At 46.8% G+C, this 17,389-nt stretch overlaps 1 protein-coding gene across 1 annotated transcript in view; it reads left to right on the forward strand.

Moving 5' to 3' along the window:
* Positions 1–425: 425 nt before the first annotated feature.
* The window catches only part of NUP93 (nucleoporin 93), a 223,416-nt gene continuing 206,452 nt past the window's right edge, over positions 426–17,389 (forward strand). Inside the window, exons 1-2 of the mRNA XM_029608719.1 lie at positions 426–835; positions 3,705–3,896. Coding sequence (XP_029464579.1) covers positions 3,718–3,896 — 179 coding nt within the window. The 5' untranslated portion in view covers positions 426–835; positions 3,705–3,717. The remainder of the gene's footprint in view (positions 836–3,704; positions 3,897–17,389) is intronic.

Genomic DNA, 17,389 nt, shown 5'->3' on the forward strand with positions numbered 1-17,389 from the left:
TGTACAGACGACGGTCACAGCACGGGGCCGGGACAGACATAAGAGTAGCAAACCACATACCCTCCTGTTCTTTCCACTATAATGTTCCGCTGTGCTGTAGCCTCTTTCTCAATATTTAAATAGTTTTAACAGAGTTTTCAAGCAAAGCTTATACTTATTTCACGTTAAGGTCGTTTAAAGGCATTCAGAAACAATAATAATAATCCTTCAACTACCTAAAATGCTTTCTGTAAATCTTATAGAATTTTCTTAGGATGCACTATGTTCCCGTTCCAGTACTAGATAAGGTTAACCTCTGCAACTCCATCTGTCCCCTGAAATAAACATCACTGCAGTCGGAAATGTAGTCACTTTCTTTATCCCAGTTCAACTCATCCCCCTGCTCCTGCCCGCATTCAGGAGCGGCCAGCTCCAGTCCAGGGGACCCTTTTTTCTGAAGTACCGCCAGCTCAAGTTTCCTTCAGGACCCTCCTGCGGCGCACATCTCCGCTGGCGTCCCGTCGCTAACTTCCGGTTTCTCTTCCACGCCGGTGAATAGCCAGCTTATCGGGTGCTAGTATTGCTGTCGCTATACCGGTGCTTTCCCTGTACTGCTGAGCCAGCTGATCGGAGCAGCCGCAGTTCTGTGCATCGCAGCCGTTAGTCTCCCATTAGATGTTTCGCTGACAAGAAGTGGCGCTTGTTTCTCGGTTTGCTGGCCTCTGTTCGCAAATTTATCGGGCGAACGTGCTTATTCACAGCTGCGATTAAAAAAAACAAACCCCCCCCCCCCCCCCCAGAAACAAAAAGACGTGAGCTGGCTCGTTGGCCTTTAAAGTGGCCAGACCAATTTAAAGTAAGTTTATTTCTTTCTTTGATGTTTAGAAAGATACAGAAATAACCTCAATAGACTTGGGTCTTACAGGCTTCATTAAAATGAATTCCCAAGTTCACCTTTATAGATTGTATATATTACGCTTGAGGAAACTGGTACAATGTAAGTATAACATTAAAAAGTGCTAGCAGTACATTTCAGAGACTGAGGTTATAACCATCATAGTCTGTCTTAAAAATTAGATTAATTCTTCTCATAAAGGCACAAAATACATCCATTTGAATACAGTAATACAAAAAGATCATATACAAAGTGTTGTTCATGTAAGTCTTTGTGATAATAAAGGTGTAGGGTAACTTAGTTTTATCTTAGTAGAAGTCTGCTTAAGACCCTCACATTTTTTTTTTTTAGTAAAGCTTTGCAAGAATTATGCAATAGAGGCAACATTCTTCATGAAAAAAAAATCACTATTCTATTTATTTTATTTATATTCTTTTCTATACCGACGCTCATGGTACAAGTCATTTCGCATCGGTTTACATCAAACAAGAGGTTTACATCGAATGAGGTAGATTAAATAAATAAAACAGGGATGGATTAACCAAAAAACTAATCAGGTTAACAGAAGAGGAACAAGGAGAGAGGGGGTAGTACTAGGCAATTAGAAATACATTAGAATACACTAGAATACATTAGAAATACAGAAATTAGAATACATTAGAAATACAGAATACATTAGAAATACAGAAATTACAGAATACATTAGAAATACAGAAATACACTTGTATATAATTATCCTCCTCTATCTCTTTTATTTCTTATAATCCCAGTTCATGAACCCTTGTTAATTGTAACTGCTTCTCTTCTCCACGTTTATTTATGTTTTCGGTTATATTTTTGCACCCCTGTTTTCTGTAAACCGACATGATGAGAACGAGTTCTTGAATGCCGGTATAAAAAAACCTTAAATAAATAAATAAAATTGAAAAAGCATATCAACAAGATCTATGAGCATTCATAATAAAGTCAGTAGAGAAATATAACATCACATAGTAGGGTTACATTTGACAATTTGCGGGGTATCGAATTAGCTATGATTAGGTTGGGTAACTGAAGACGATTGAGATGTTAGGGAAAGGCTTGAGTGAATAGCCAGGTCTTAAGTTTTTTCCTGAAGGTCAATGGGCAGCTTTCCTGGCAGAGGTCAGGGGGTATGTCATTCCAAAGGGTTGGTCCAGCTATGGAGAAGGCCCGTTGTTAGTGTGGGAGTGCATGATGGATTTGGTGGTGGTGGTGGTGGGGGGGGGGTGGTGTGTGTGTGTGTGTGTGTGTGTGTGTGTGTGTGTGTGTGTGTGTGTGTGTGTGTGTGTGGAGGGTTTGTTTATAGGCCTCTCTAACTGGTCTATTTGAGGTGTGGAATCGGAGTGGGACTTTTAGCGTGAGTGAGTGCTGATTGTGGATAGTTTTGTGTATGATCGTAAGAGACTTATAAATGATTCTAAAGCTTATGGGGAGCCAATGTAGATTCTTAAGTATGGGAGTAATATGGTCACCTCTTTTGGAGTTCGTTAGGATTCTAGCGGCGGCATTCTGGAGTATCTGTAGGGGTTTTGTGGTGCTTGCGGGGAGGCCCAGGAGGAGGGAGTTGCAATAATCAATTTTAGAGTACACGGTAGCTTGGAGGACTGTCCGGAAGTCCCAGAAGTGGAGGAGAGGTCTGAGCTTTTTCAGTATTTGAAGTTTATAGAAGCATTCTTTGGTCGTGTTGTTAATTAATTTCTTTAAGTTCAAATGGTTATCCAGTGTTATGCCTCGGTCTCTCACATGGGCAACTGTAGTCGATGTAGGACTGGTGGGGGGAAGAGTGTTGGGGTTAGAGGAGATGAGAAGGATTTCTGTCTTGGAAGTGTTGAGGACTAGGTTGAGGCTAGTAAGTAAGAGGTTGAGGCTAGTAAGTAAGAGGTTGATGGAGTGTAGACAGCTGTCCCAGAACTTGAGGGTTTTTGATAAGGATTCTGTTAAGGGAATGAGTATCTGCACATCGTCCGCGTAAATGAAGTGAGTTAGGTTGAGGTTTGAGAGGAGTTGGCAGAGGGGTAGGAGATAGATATTGAAGAGGGTGGGAAAGAGGGATGAGCCTTGGGGTACTCCAAGGGTGGAGCTGATAGGCGGGGATTCTTTGTTGTTTATTCTGACCTTGTAGTAACTGTTACTGAGGAAGGACTCTGTAGACAATTCTGGACATCTGTTACTGAGGAAGGACATCTGTAGACAATTCTGAATTGTATTAAAAGAAAGTTTTCAGTCCGTACAAATCAAGCTTTTGAATTTGTCTAAAGGTGTGGTCAAGGCATCTAGCTTAGCTGGGTTTAAAAGTGATTTGGACAAATTTTGGGGGAAAAAAAGTCCATAATTAGCCAGGGAGACTTGGAGGATAATCATGGCTTATTCCTTGGTGTGAGCAACAAGGACTGGATCTACCCTTTGGGATCTGCTGGGAACTTGTGACCCAGATTGACCCCGTCATAGAAAAGATGTTGAGCTTGATGGATCTTTGGTCTGATCCAGACAATTATTTTAATACTTATTTTTGTAGCATAATTGGTTGTATGCAGTGCTGCAGAATGATAAATATTCAGGTATGATAAGTTCCCGCTCCAGAGATCTTACAGACTTAAGTGTGTACTTGAGGCAACAAGAGATAAAGTGACTGACTTGCTCAGAGTTGCAAGGAATGGCAAAACCTTGGTTTCCCTCATTTTTAGTTTACTGCGCTAATCATTAGGTCAGTCCTCCACCGATTATTAAAGTTACTGTTAAAAATTAGCTAAATATTGAGTTAGTCCCCTATGACATTTTCTCTTTCCAATCGGTTTCATCTTTTGTCCAGGATTGCTGTGGAAATGGACACTGAAGGATTTGGAGAACTATTGCAGCAGGCAGAGCAGCTTGCAGCTGAGACGGAAGGCATTTCAGAGCTGCCACATGTGGAACGGAATTTACAGGAAATCCAGCAGGCAGGGGAGCGCCTGCGCTCTCGCACACTGACTCGTACGTCACAAGAAACAGCAGATGTCAGGGCGTAAGTTTCTGAGTTTGCAAGATAGCGTCATCCAGGCTTTTAGGTTTTTGAAAAAGTTAGACGTTTTGCAGGTTGTCCTTTATAGAAACTTTAATAAAGTCAAATATATAAATATATAAAAATGAGTTTTCTAATTTTATTTTAAATTCACATACACATCACTGAACAGTCACAGATAAATGATGTAAAGTCTGTTTTCCTAGCATGTAGCAGATGGACTCAGGACCAATGGGTATAGTGTGCTCCTGATAGCAGTTGGAGACCGAGTCAGATTTCAATCTGAAGTCAGCACTGCATATACCTGTGCAGGAAGCTCTGCTCTTCAAGTATTTCTCCGTCTCCTTAGCAGTTTGGGACGCTACACACGCTTGCACAGCGTTAGAAAATCCAAACCAAAATTCCAAAACGAAGAAGAAATAATCTTACCTCTAGAGACGAGCCCTGCTGTCCTGCGGTGATACCTAAGGGTCCCTTCCCCAGTCGAGAATTCTTGAGGTGATTTCGAGATCCCTCAGAGGTAAGCCTCGGTCCGGTAGCAGGACTTAGCCCCCAGGAACGGGAGTGGCTGAGAGGCTAGACCGAGTGTGTGCAAGACTGAGTGTGGCAGTGAAGGTAATTTCCCTCTCCCCCCAAGGCCGGAGACTGCCTGGCTCCAGACCGGGAAACGCCGAGACAAGGTAAGATAGAAAACTTTCTTACGTCTCCGAGGCTTGGATAACTGAACAGATCGCCAGCCGGTGTCTGTCCCATCGGGTTGATCAGCCCAGTCTGGGCTAGACCCCGATCCGGCTCGAGGGTCCTACCATTTGGAGGCTCTCCAGGGGGGTCGCCATCTTGCTTTCGTGGTCGGTGGCGCCATTTCCCCCCCCCTTGATCGCCGTACTGTCCGCCTAACTGAGCCTTGCGCACAGCGGCGAGCCGGGCGCATAACATACTTGGGCGCACAGCGGCGTGCGCACGAGGGTGCCGGGCACACAAGTTTGGCTGCGCGCACAGTGGCTCGCGCTTCTCCGTAAGCGCACATACCGGCCTGCACACATATCTTCGCAGCTTGCATGCACACCCTCAGTGCACCCGGAGCGCATATCTAAGCCTCCAGGTGCGTGTATATAAACCCATAGACCGGGTTTGAACGTCCCTACGCGCACAAACCATGGCACCACCGGCCAAGAAAGCCAAAGCACAAGCCCTCTGCCCAGCCTGCCGCATAAGAGCTGCGCAGCATGAAGAGGCTACTGCCCTGTGCCTACAGTGCGAGACGGCTCTGGGAGAACCAGGGCAAGGTCCCCCCCAGTGTTATAGTTAGTGAGGTTTGGGCGGACCCTTGGACACTGTGGCAGCTGACCACGCCAACAGGGGGAAGTCCCGTGAGGGGCCACAGGTCAGGCTCAGCTCTGGACACACAAACACAGATAGTTCTTTCTTTCTTTCTTTCTTTCTTTCTTTCTTTATGGTTTTTATATACTGACATTCCTGTAAAAAATTACAAATCATATCGGTTTACAATGAACAAAAACTTTGCATAAGAGTGTTACATGGAACAGTGCGAGCGACAAATAACTAAATAGGGAACCGGGGCTAAGAACTTGCCCATTGCAACAGAAACAGTACTCTACATAGTTAAAACATAAATAGTTACATCCAAACAGAAATTGATCAATACTTAATAATCTAAAGTTAACAGGATTCTAAGTAAGATAAATACTTAATAAATCTGTTTAAAAGTTTTTAATTAACAAGGTCTTATGGCGGACTTAGTCAGATGAGGATAAGCAGTCTAGCTATAAGGGAGCGTCTTGATCGATGGGAGCTAACTTTCAAAATGAGGCTAGGATAAAATTAGAGGAAAGATTGTATCAAAGGTCCCTGAAAGTGAGGAATAGGGATAGAGACATGGTGCAAAGTGAAAGGTCCGGCTGGTCTAGGATATGGCTGGAGGATAAGCTGGATGGTAAGCAGAGTTATGATTTAGACAGTTTGAGAAGCCACCAGAGGTGGCAATAGTGAGTAGAAGATGTAGCCCGGCTGGGCTAGTATTCCCCAGGGCGCTGGAACAGCGGTTTCTCTGGTAGCAGTGCTGTAGTGGAGAGAACTGAGAAAGTGAGTACATAGGATAGGAGGCGATGTCCTTTCGTGGATTACAAACTGGTTAAAAGACAGGAAACAGAGAGTAGGATTAAATGGTCAATTTTCTCAGTGGAAAAGGGTAAACAGTGGAGTGCCTCAGGGATCTGTACTTGGACCGGTGCTTTTCAATATATATATAAATGATCTGTAAAGGAATACGACGAGTGAGGTTATCAAATTTGCGGATGATACAAAATTATTCAGAGTAGTTAAATCACAAGCAGACTGTGATACATTACAGGAGGACTTTGCAAGACTGGAAGATTGGGCATCCAAATGGCAAATGAAATTTAATGTGGACAAGTGCAAGGTGTTGCATATAGGGAAAAATAACCCTTGCTGTAGTTACACGATGTTAGGTTCTATATTAAGAGCTACCACCCAGGAAAAAGATCTAGGCATCATAGTGGATAATACTTTAAAATTGTCAGTTCAGTGTGCTGCAGCAGTCAAAAAAGCAAACAATGTTAGAATTATTAGGAAGGGAATGGTTAATAAAACGGAAAATGTCATAATGCCTCTATATCGCTCCATGGTGAGACCACACCTTGAATACTGTGAACAATTCTGGTCGCCGCATCTCAAAAAAGATATAGTTGCGATGGAGAAGGTACAGAGAAGGGCAACCAAAATGATAAAGGGGATGGAACAGCTCCCCTGTGAGGAAAGGCTAAAGAGGTTAGGGCTGTTCAGCTTGGAGAAGAGACGGCTAAGGGGGGATATGATAGAGGTCTTAAAGATCATGAGAGGTCTTGAACGAGTAGATGTGACTCGGTTATTTACACTTTCGAATAATAGAAGGACTAGGGGGCATTCCATGAAGTTAGCAAGTAGCACATTTAAGACTAATCGGAGAAAATTCTTTTTCACTCAACGCACAATAAAGCTCTGGAATTTGTTGCCAGAGGATGTGGTTAGTGCAGTTAGTGTAGCTGGGTTCAAAAAAGGTTTGGATAAGTTCTTGGAGGAGAAGTCTATTAACGGCTATTAATCAAGTTTACTTAGGGAATAGCCATTGCTATTAATTGCATCAGTAGCATTGGATCTTCTTAGTGTTTGGATAATTGCCAGGTTCTTGTGGCCTGGTTTGGCCTCTATTGGAAACAGGATGCTGGGCTTGATGGACCCTTGGTCTGACCCAGCATGGCAATTTCTTATGTTCTAATAGAACATTCACAAGTCCCAAATATGGAGAAGCCCCGAGATAGGGAGAGCTGGCCCTCGAGAAGCGAGTACCAGATTACTGGAGATAGAGAGACTTGTTGGCAAAGTACTCACACAGCGGTTCCACGTAGGAGATGGCGCTGGAACGGGAGCAGGCCCTCGAGGAGCAAGTACCTGGTTCCAGGGAGACAGCTCTGAGGAGTAGATGATAGTAGTACTCACTGATGGTGCCTGTAGCAAATTCTTCCAAGAAGAAGAGGAGATAGATGTAGGCAGCGGGTCAGGGAGCATGGGCCCCTCGAGGAGCGAGTACTGGTTACCTGACAGCGACCTGAAAGAAGCAAAGAGGCCCCTGAGGAGTGGGTACCCCATTAGCAGAAAGAGTCCAATGGAAGTTGGAAGGCAGAGTAGCTGGTTATGGAGAGCGAATCCTATCCATAAGATTACCCTTGCTAACTCTAAGGCTAGCAATAAAAAGTAGACTTAAATATCCGGGCAGCGTGACGTCATCACAGGGGGGCGCCAATGAGGAAATAAGAATGAGGGCCGCGCGTCGAGTGCGCCATAAGGTACCTGAAGAGCATGGCAGGAGGCAGCACCCAAGCCGGTCTGGGGATGCCGGAGAGGACGGCAGACGGATGCCGCGGTAGCCAGGCGTCCATGAGGAGCAGGAGGAGTCTCAGAAAAGGAAAGGTAGGTATAGTGAAGCCATCGGGCAGCGACGGTCGCAACATCCAGCCAGTACAGGAATCCGGATCCACCGATAGTACTCCGGACCTCTCTATCCCCAGCTCGGCCCTCCCTCAGACAGGGCCCTCTGGGAATGCCGCTGGGTTCAAAATAGACCCAGGAACCTTTTCCTTGTGGAATTCTTTAAAGGCCTGCAAACCTTCGTCCAGGTGCAATCGGCGCCACAGGTGACACAGCCACAGCCTCCACCAGAGGACCCAAACCTCCCAGGCCCTTCTCGGCCTCCCAGAGACGTGCCTCCCCCGGACAAAAGCCTCACCTTAGGGGACACAGACACCTCGGAGGAAGACCAAGACTCCCTGGAGGAAGGGGAAATCCCTCCAGGAACGGAACCATACCGAACCATGATAAGTTTCTTCTCCAAAGACGAGCTACCAGACCTCGTGTCTGAGCCTGAAGGAGCTGGCCATTCCAGGCACAAGCGCCACAGTGGAGCTAAAGATGAACCCTCTTCTGGTTGGGCTCCATCAGGCCTCACGCCATTTCCCATTGCTGCAAGCCGTACAACAACTGATCGACCTGGAATGGAATGCTCCGGAGGCCAGTTTCAAGGGAGGACAGGCCCTAGAAGCCCTATACCCACTGGAACCCTCAGCCAAAGAACTCCTGGTGTTTCCCAAAGTGGACGCCATGGTCTGCGCCGTCACAAAGCGCACCACCATTCCAGTCGAAGGAAGAGCGGCACTCAAGGATGCCCAGGACAGAATTCAGGAATCCATCCTTAAACAGTCATTTGATGAGGCAGCTATGTTACTGCAGATCTCTGCCTGCTGTGCCGTGGTGACACGCGCATGCTTGTCACTGGCCAGGAACACCACCACGCCCGTCGAAACATTAGAACCAGCAATATCCTTCCTCATGGATGCGACCTCTGACCTGATGCGCACCTCAGCCAGGGATGTCTCATCCATTGTGGCAGCCAGAAGGCAACTCTGGTTCCAAAGCTGGTCAGCCGACGTGACTTCCAAGACTAAACTCACGAGAATGCCTTTTAAAGGAACCCTCCTGATTGGAAGCGAACTGGAGAAGTTAGCCGACAAATGGGGCAAATCCCCCAGTACCTCGATTACCGGAGGACAAGAACAAAAGAAGCCAACGCCCCTCTCCCTGAACATCCAAGGGCAGAGGATCACAGCGTTTTAGACCGTACAAAAATGCATAGCAAGGGCCAGTCCTTTTGGAACAAACACAACAAGAGGGGAGCCGGCTCAGGCCCAGGCCCCAGCCGCACCCCACAATGAGAATCAACAGACCCATCCACAGGAAGAAGCCATAGGGGGCAGGCTTGCCCTATTCTACCAAAGATGGGTCGAGAGAACTTCGGTCAAGTGGGTCCTAACCATCGTTCGAGAGGGATATTTTCTGGACTTCCACAGCATCCCTCCAGACAAATTTGTGAAATCTCCTTGCCACTCCCCCTCCAAGAGGATGGCAGTGGAAACCACACTGACCAAATTGCTCGCCTTAAAGGCTATAACACCGGTGCCCACGCACCAACGAAATTCTGGGCACTATTCCATCTATTTTATCGTCCCCAAGAAAGGGAGAATGTACCGGCCCATCCTGGACCTTAAGTCAGTCAACTGCTACCGGAGGGTACCACACTTCCGCATGGAAACTCTACGCTCGGTCATAAGGGCGGTACAGCCGGGAGAATTCCTGACCTCCCTGGATATGTCAGAAGCCTATCTGCACATCCCGGTCCATCATGATCATCAGCACTTCCTATGCTTCACGATCCTGGACCATCACTACCAGTTCCGAGCACTACCCTTCAGGCTAGCCACTGCCCCTCGGACGTTCACCAAAATCATGGTGGTAGTGGCAGCGACGCTGAGGAAAGAAAGAATCCTCGTACACCTGTACCTGGACGATTGGCTGATCAGAGCAGAATCTCCAGAAGAAAGTCATCAGGCGACCTCCAGAGTGAAGAACCTACTGCAAAACCTTGGATGGGTCGTGAACACAACCAAGAGCTGTCTGCAGTCCTCCCAATCTCTAGAATACCTGGGAGTCCAGTTCGATACCAAACAGGACAAGGTCGTCCTGTTACAAGGAGAAGGAAATTGATGGGCCAATTGAGAAAACTGTTGAACGGTGCTCGCCCCATGGTATGGGACTACCTCCAAGTCCTCGGACTCATGACATGAACCCTAGAAGTCGTACCATGAGCAAGGGCCCACATGTGACCACTACAACGTTCCCTACTGTCACGATGGAACCCGATGTCCCAGGACTACACTGTCGCCTCCAGTTGCCGGCGGAGGTACGGATCCAGCTCCTATGGGGGCTACAAGAAGACCATCTGAGCAAGGGAGTAAGGCTATCCCCACCAACCTGGGTCTTGCTCACCACGGATGTGAGCCTATGAGGGTGGGGAGCCCACTGTCAGGAACTGACAGCCCAGGGGCAATGGGACAAGGAAGAGTTGGGATGGAATATCAACCGTCTGGAAGCCCGGGCAGTCAGACTAGCCTGCCTACGATTCAGTCACAGGAGAAGCTGACAGAGTCATGTCGGACAACACCACAGCAGTGGTCTACGTCAACCGCCAGGGAGGAACCAGAAGCCAACAGGTGTCCCTGGAAATAGACCCTCTAATGACATGGATGGAAGCAAACCTGCAAGGGATCTCGGCCGCCCACATCACGGGAAAAGACAACATCACTGTGGATTACCTCAGCAGAGAAAGTCTAGACCCAGGGGGAATGAAGGCTGTCAACCACAGCCTTCCAGTTAATAATAGACTGTTGGGGAACCCCAGCCATGGATCTTCTGGCAACCCGGTCCAATGCCCAAGTCCCCAACTTCTTCAGTCGCAGTCGAGACCCTCAATCCCAGGGGATCGATGCCCTCGTCCAAACCTGGCCACAGGAGGACCTGCTGTACGCCTTTCCTCTATGGCCACTACTGGGCAGGATCATCTGCAAGATAGAACACCACAGGGGGCTAGTACGTCTATTGGCCCCGGACTGGCCAAGAAGGCCGTGGTACGCAGACATGCGAAGACTTCTGGCGGGGAACCCCCGTGTCTACCTCCACACAGGGACCTGCTCCAGCAAGGACCGATCCTCCACAAAGACCCAACTCTATTCTCTTTTACGATCTGGCCATTGAGAGGACTCGCCTGAAGAAGAGCGGATACTCGAGGGCAGTAATTGACACCCTGCTCAGAGCATGCAAGTTTTCCACATCTTTAACTTATATACAAATATGGCGAATATTCAAAGCGTGGTGTGAAGACAGCGACATCCTTCCGCGGACAGTCAAAATTCCCATGATCCTGGAGTTCCTGCAGGACAGCCTGAAGAAGGGGTTGTCTCTCAACTCCATCAAGGGTCAACTGGCCGCGTTGGCCTGCTTCAGAGCCAGTGGATGGCATCAGTCTATCTTCCCATCCAGATGTCTCCCGCTTCCTGAGAGGGGTCAAGCAAATCCGACCACCACTAAAGTGGCCGGTACCCCTATGGAATCTCAACCTAGTACTCGACTTCCTAGCAGGAGCTTCCTTCAGACCTACACGCGGTCTGTCCCTACGGCTCCTGACCTTGAAGACTGCATTCCTAGTGGCAATATGCTCAGCCCGTCGCATCTCCGAACTTCAAGCACTATCCTGTCGGGAACCGTTCCTCAGATTCACACCGGGATCCATACAGCTATGCACTGTCCCCTCATTTCCATCTAAACCAAACCATCTTGTTGCCATCTCCAGACTAGCATAAGGACTCGGAAGACTCATGCCGCCTACGTCATCTTAACGTCTGCAGACTCCTAATCCGCTACCTGGAAAGATCGGAATCCATATGAAAGACGGACCACCTATTCGTCCTTCACAGTGGGAAGAAACAAGGGGAAGCAGCCTCACGGGCAACCATAGCCTGCTGGATCAAAGAAGTAATCAAGGCGGCCTACATAGAGGCAGGCAAGCCTACACCTCTACAAGTCAAGGCCCATTCCACGAGGGCCCAGGCAGTATCCTGGGCAGAAACCAAAATGCTGTCACCCACTGAGATCTGTCGGGCGGCGACATGGTCCTCCATTCACACCTTTTCGAGGTTCTAATGCCTGGATGTTCAGGCCTGGGAGGACACAGCATTCGCAAGGCAGTACTAAGTGGGCCACAGGCAGCCTCCCACCCGGTTTGGGAGTAGCTTTTGTATATCCCATTGGTCCTGAGTCCATCTGCTACACGCTAGGAAATGGAGAAATTACTTACCTGATAATTTCGTTTTCCTTAGTGTAGACAGATGGACTCAGTATCCCGCCCAAGGCTGCCTCAACATACGGAAACCTCGGGGGACAATCCCCGAGAGCAAGACAAGCACGGGTAAGCCAGGCGTACCCCTAGTTAAAACACCCATAGTTACTGGGCGTTTCTCGGTTGACGACACTGGTGGTCTCCAGCTACAATTCACGTTGACTGGTTCAAGTTAACCAAGTTAATCAAGTTATCTAAACACACACATATCCACTATTGCTTTTCGAGGAGAATACTGAAGAGCAGAGCTTCCTGCACGGGTATATGTGTGCTGACGTTAGATTGAAATCTGACTCCATCTCCAACTGCTATCAGGAGTACACTGTACCCATTGGTCCTGAGTCCATCTGTCTACACTCAGGAAAATGAAATTATCAGGTAAGTAATTTCTCCATTTTTCAAAGATTTTATGAGCTAATCACATAACTGTATAATTGTTATGCTAAAGAATAACTGGCACTTAAAAAACTGTTTTTTTATGTTGTAATTGAGACAAAATCACTATTCTACACTATTCTGAACCCCCTTTACAATCAGTCTAAACCATTAGATCAGAACTTTTCCCTCGTCTGACTGCACCTTCTTTATCATCCATGCCAGATCAATGGGTTTTGTCCCCCCGTCTCCAGCAGATGGAGACAAAGAAAAAAAAGCTCAAAGCTGATCTCACTCCACCTATAGGAGCAGACTGGTGCTGCCTTCAGTTCTTCAGTATTTCTCTGTCTCTAGCAGTTGGTGGAAATGTGGTCTGGTGCTGCAACTTATGAGTAAGTTGCTCTCGGGGAGGCTTTAGGCCCAGGTTTCTGGTGGAGCATAGGCCAAGTCTTGGAGGCGCTCTGGATGATGGGACTGATTTCCCTTCCTCCTTGGAAACCAACAGTTGGACTGAGTTCCTGCACCGATGGGTCCCAGGTAACTTTTTGTTTCTTTGGTGGGTCTGGCATTAGGAGCTACTGACATCTCTCTCCCCTTCTCTCTCTCTCCCCCCCCCCTCCCCCCCTTTGGAGAGCACCAGGGAGGCAGTAAAATTTATGTTAAAAAAAAAAGGCTTGTCTCTAGTCTCCTATGGTGCTGTGCCAGATTTGGACTTGAATAGGGGGTCTGAGTTGATCACTCTTTCCTCTCTCCCTCTGCTTGTTTATGGTAAGGCTGTTAAGAAGGAGAGACAGGTAAGTCATAGTGGCTCAGTATTTTGCCTGGTTTGTATGTAAGCATGTTCCTGGTAGGTGAGTGCAATCCTACCAAGAATAAAACTGAGTGTGTTCACAATATTGAGCCCTAGCCCCTATGGTGGAAGCACTGTAGTCCACATGGAATAGGATTTGGTCAGAACTCCAGTTTTGGCCAGATTGGTAGATATTTTATTGCTACTTTGTACCAAAAATAAAAATTTAAGGTTGCCAGGCTCTTTATCGTCCTCATCCCTCCAATAGTTGAACAGGGAAGTTCCGTGGGAGCTACGTATATTTCCTTAGGCACAGCAGAGCCTACACAGCTCCAGTTTTCTATTGTTATTTCAGAGGTGATCTCACTGATGTTGGAACTCCTCTCTCCTGTTTCTGATAGCTGAGTGATGAAGGGATTAGTGTGTATAAATGGCTCTATACAAATGAAGGTTCCCAGAGGAGCTTTTGAGGCTAAATTAGGCTTGTAAAGCTGTAGATTGCTGTAATATTTTATTAAAAAAAAACCCAAAACAACTCCTATGGTGGCCCTTCTTGGGCACTTTTTGGATTTTTCCTCTAGCCCTTCCTAGCCCTTATCCATGTTCCTGCATGGAAGAACTTTAGGTTATGCTTGGTAACATTTGGTATGCTAGAGCACTCCAGTAGCTGGGCAGTCTTAGGGAATTGGCTGGATAAGAGAAGGAGGAGATAGTCAATTCAGTGGACAGGGGGAGATTGCCCCATCAGAATAGGATAGTGCCTCAGTTGGGAGGCTGTTGAGGCAAGAGAAACTAGTGACCCTTAATTCTGGGCCATGACCACCTGCAGCTGTTGGATGAGCAATGAGAGGTAGCAATATATAGAGGGATCCCTTATTCTTGGGTGCTCTTAAGCCCCCTCACCAAGAGTTTCCTGTTACTTTTGACTGTTAGAGATGGGAACTCCTCAGTATGGACATTTGGTTCCAGCCTTAATATGGCCAGGATGATGAGGTATCTGTATTTCCTTCCCAGGGAAGAGAAGATATGATGTTGGATCACCTAGAGAGTTGTTTTCATCTTTTAAGACAGATCTGTGGATGGAAGCCCAACATTCAGGGTCCCCCATAATAAGAAAGATTGATTTTCTGCTTTAAGTACTCATTCTTTTTTGTGTAGTTTCACTCCCCAAGCAGCTATGTGTAATGGCTTTGTGGCTCAAGTTGTCATATATTGGGTCCAGAATCCCTCGGAGACAGCCATAGTGACCTTCCCCACAGCTAACAGCATGCTGAGGGAGGAGGTCTTGGACCTGCAGCTCCTGGATGGATTCATGAGTCTCACACAGCAAGGTAAATGATGCTAGGAGTTCCTTCAGTCAGATCCCCCCGTTTGGCCTGGCCCAGGCTAGTTCAGAATGGGGCCACAGTGTTTACAGCCAAGCTTCTTGAACTCCCCCACAGAGTGATGGCCATTGCATTCTTAACCTTTTTCTACAGTTTTACTGGACTAGCCCTGAAAGTTTAAGGACCAAAGTTAAGAGGCTGGCTAAGGGTGCTTACTGGAGACCTCTTTCTCTCCAGCCCCTCGATATCAGTCCTGGTTGGGGCCATTTCAGAGGCTACAAGCAATCTGGTCAGGCAACTCTCTCTCCATTTCTCAGGGAAGTAATACAGGACAATGGGTTTGGTTGCTGTGTACTTGGCATGCTGCCTACTTATATCAGGTCTCTCAGAAAGGACTGCAAGTTCTCCTATTCTTCAGTTCTCTATGCAAAATGGAAAACCTCTTAGGTGGTTCTCCACATGGCTACACAAGGGCATACCCCCCTTGTTTGTTTTTTTCAGGGGTTTTTCCAGATATTTCTCACATGCATTATCCTGGATCCATTACTGACAGCTATCAGGCTGCCCCTTGTGTTAATCATGACCCCAACTTTCTGGCAGTCAAGGGGTAGTAAAGGCCTCTTTGTAGGGATGGAGTCCAGTTTCTCCTTTAGGCAGATGTCTGAATACTTGGGCCAAGTCAGAGCAGGGAAGCTGTTCAGCTGCAGCTAGGGATATATAGGTGTGGAACCCATAAGCTGACTGATGATTTTCCTGAACAGCAATTAGTCCTTCCCCCATCTCTAGCCTATAGGGAAGCCCCTCGTATCCAAAGAAGAAAGTGATTTTTTGACCTTGGACTTCAAGGATAAAGATCTTTCATCTTTAGATACTAGAGAGCTTCCTTGTATACCAGAGACTGGGAAGAACTAATTGCGGTTTAGAATTATCATCACTCAGTCTATGGGTTCCATACCTGAAGGCCTTATTCCTGGTGCCCAATTCTCCCTTTTCCATGTGCTCCAAGGCTATTTTCTCTCTCTCGGGAGGTGAGTCTGAGCAGATAGCTTTTCATAGTTGATTCCTGCAAGAAATGGTTTTGCAGTCTTCATGGTTATTTTGCACTGTAGGTGTGAGCTTTATAGGTTAGGCAGGGAGTTATGATCTGGGTCAGATAAAGTGGGGATACGAGTCCTAGTACAGAAGGCAAGGACTGGAGCCAGCGATCCAGCACTCCAAAAAATCCTGACCTTTAACTCCAAAGAAGGCACTCTGGGTGGTAGTGGCCAATGTAAAGCTAACAAACTGAGGTACCCTGGTAAATTAGTGAGATTTGGTGTGGGATGGAATTCCCCTGTACTACCTAGCAGCAGCTCACATATCCAATACCGTTATCATACAGACAAATGTTTTCAGCTGACACTCTTGAGACCTCGAAGTGGGACTGGCAGAAACACTTTTGTCCTGTTAGCAATCAGGTGGGGCACCAATGTGAGTGGATTTCAGATCAGCCTGGTAAAGCTTCAAGACAGGCAAGTCCTTCAGCTGATAAAGGAAAGCAAGACCCTGGGGTTTTGGATATCCTTGTAGGACCATGATTGGTATCCAGTCACTTGCATCTGTTCCTACCAGGAACCTGGATATTTCCTCAACTGAGTTCTGAATGTGCACGTAGAGGAGCTTCTTTATCCTTTCTCGTGGTAAAAGATTCTTCCTTCCTTAGAAGATCCTTTCCATTCTCTCTGGCTATTGACAGAACCAGGCTATGTAGTGAGCATACTTAGTGTTAAGAGTTACAGCCATTGGTGGCATGAAATAGATCTTGTAGCAGATCTGACTTAATAGTTTGGAGCCTCTATGATTTCAGTTTATGGAGGAGACAATATTTCCCTTTGAGGGATTCATTCTTTCAATCTTTTTCTTCTGCCAGAAGAGATTGGGATGAATATGTAACTTTCAAATCTTGCGGAAGTCAGAGACTAGCTCTGGCTTGCTGCAAGGGATGAAGTCATGGAAGTGCTCAGTACTTTCTCAGCTGAGATATTTTCTTCAAGGGAATCAAGAATGCAAGTCCTCCCCTGAAGAACCGGAGCTTAGTTTTGAAGGGATCTGACCTCCCTTTGTCTCTAGCCTCATAGGTCGGTTCTATAGGATGCTTCTGTTGAAATTGGTCTCCTTGATGGCCTTTGGTAATTTTAAAGGAAACAGTATTCTCTGAGCCCAGTACTATACCTCTTCTAAGGGTAGTATTTCACTTCTGTCGAAATTGGACTTTTCTCACTTATGATGGTGTGAAAGTCAGGCGATATAGGTCAGGATAGGAATGGCATCTTTAAGCTGTTTGTAGATGACCATTTTTTCTTGGATGGGTCTTTGATGTGTCTAAAGCACAGTGGTTTCTAAGGCATTCATGTCAGGAGGAAGCAAGAAAATGAGTGTTTCAGGCTGCTCCAGCAGGTCCCAGAGGGCCATCAAACCCATTCAATGAGAGTGCAGAATCGGAACGTATCTTTCCAGAGGATAATGGCAGGGCAGTGTCCTTGTCTCTTGCATCCCTGCTCTGTAGACATCAGTATGAGTGTGCAGGCCAGGAAAGGCTAAACCTTGGACTCGGGAAACCTGAGAGCTCTTGACTTCCTCTCGCTCAGTCTATGTGTAGCTTTGGTGCATCCCACTTGTCTGGCATGGATGATAGTGGTGAAATTTAAACTTTCCTGTTAATTTT

The sequence above is a fragment of the Rhinatrema bivittatum genome, chromosome 7 (genome assembly GCF_901001135.1).
Source record: "Rhinatrema bivittatum chromosome 7, aRhiBiv1.1, whole genome shotgun sequence".
NCBI lineage: Eukaryota > Metazoa > Chordata > Amphibia > Gymnophiona > Rhinatrematidae > Rhinatrema > Rhinatrema bivittatum.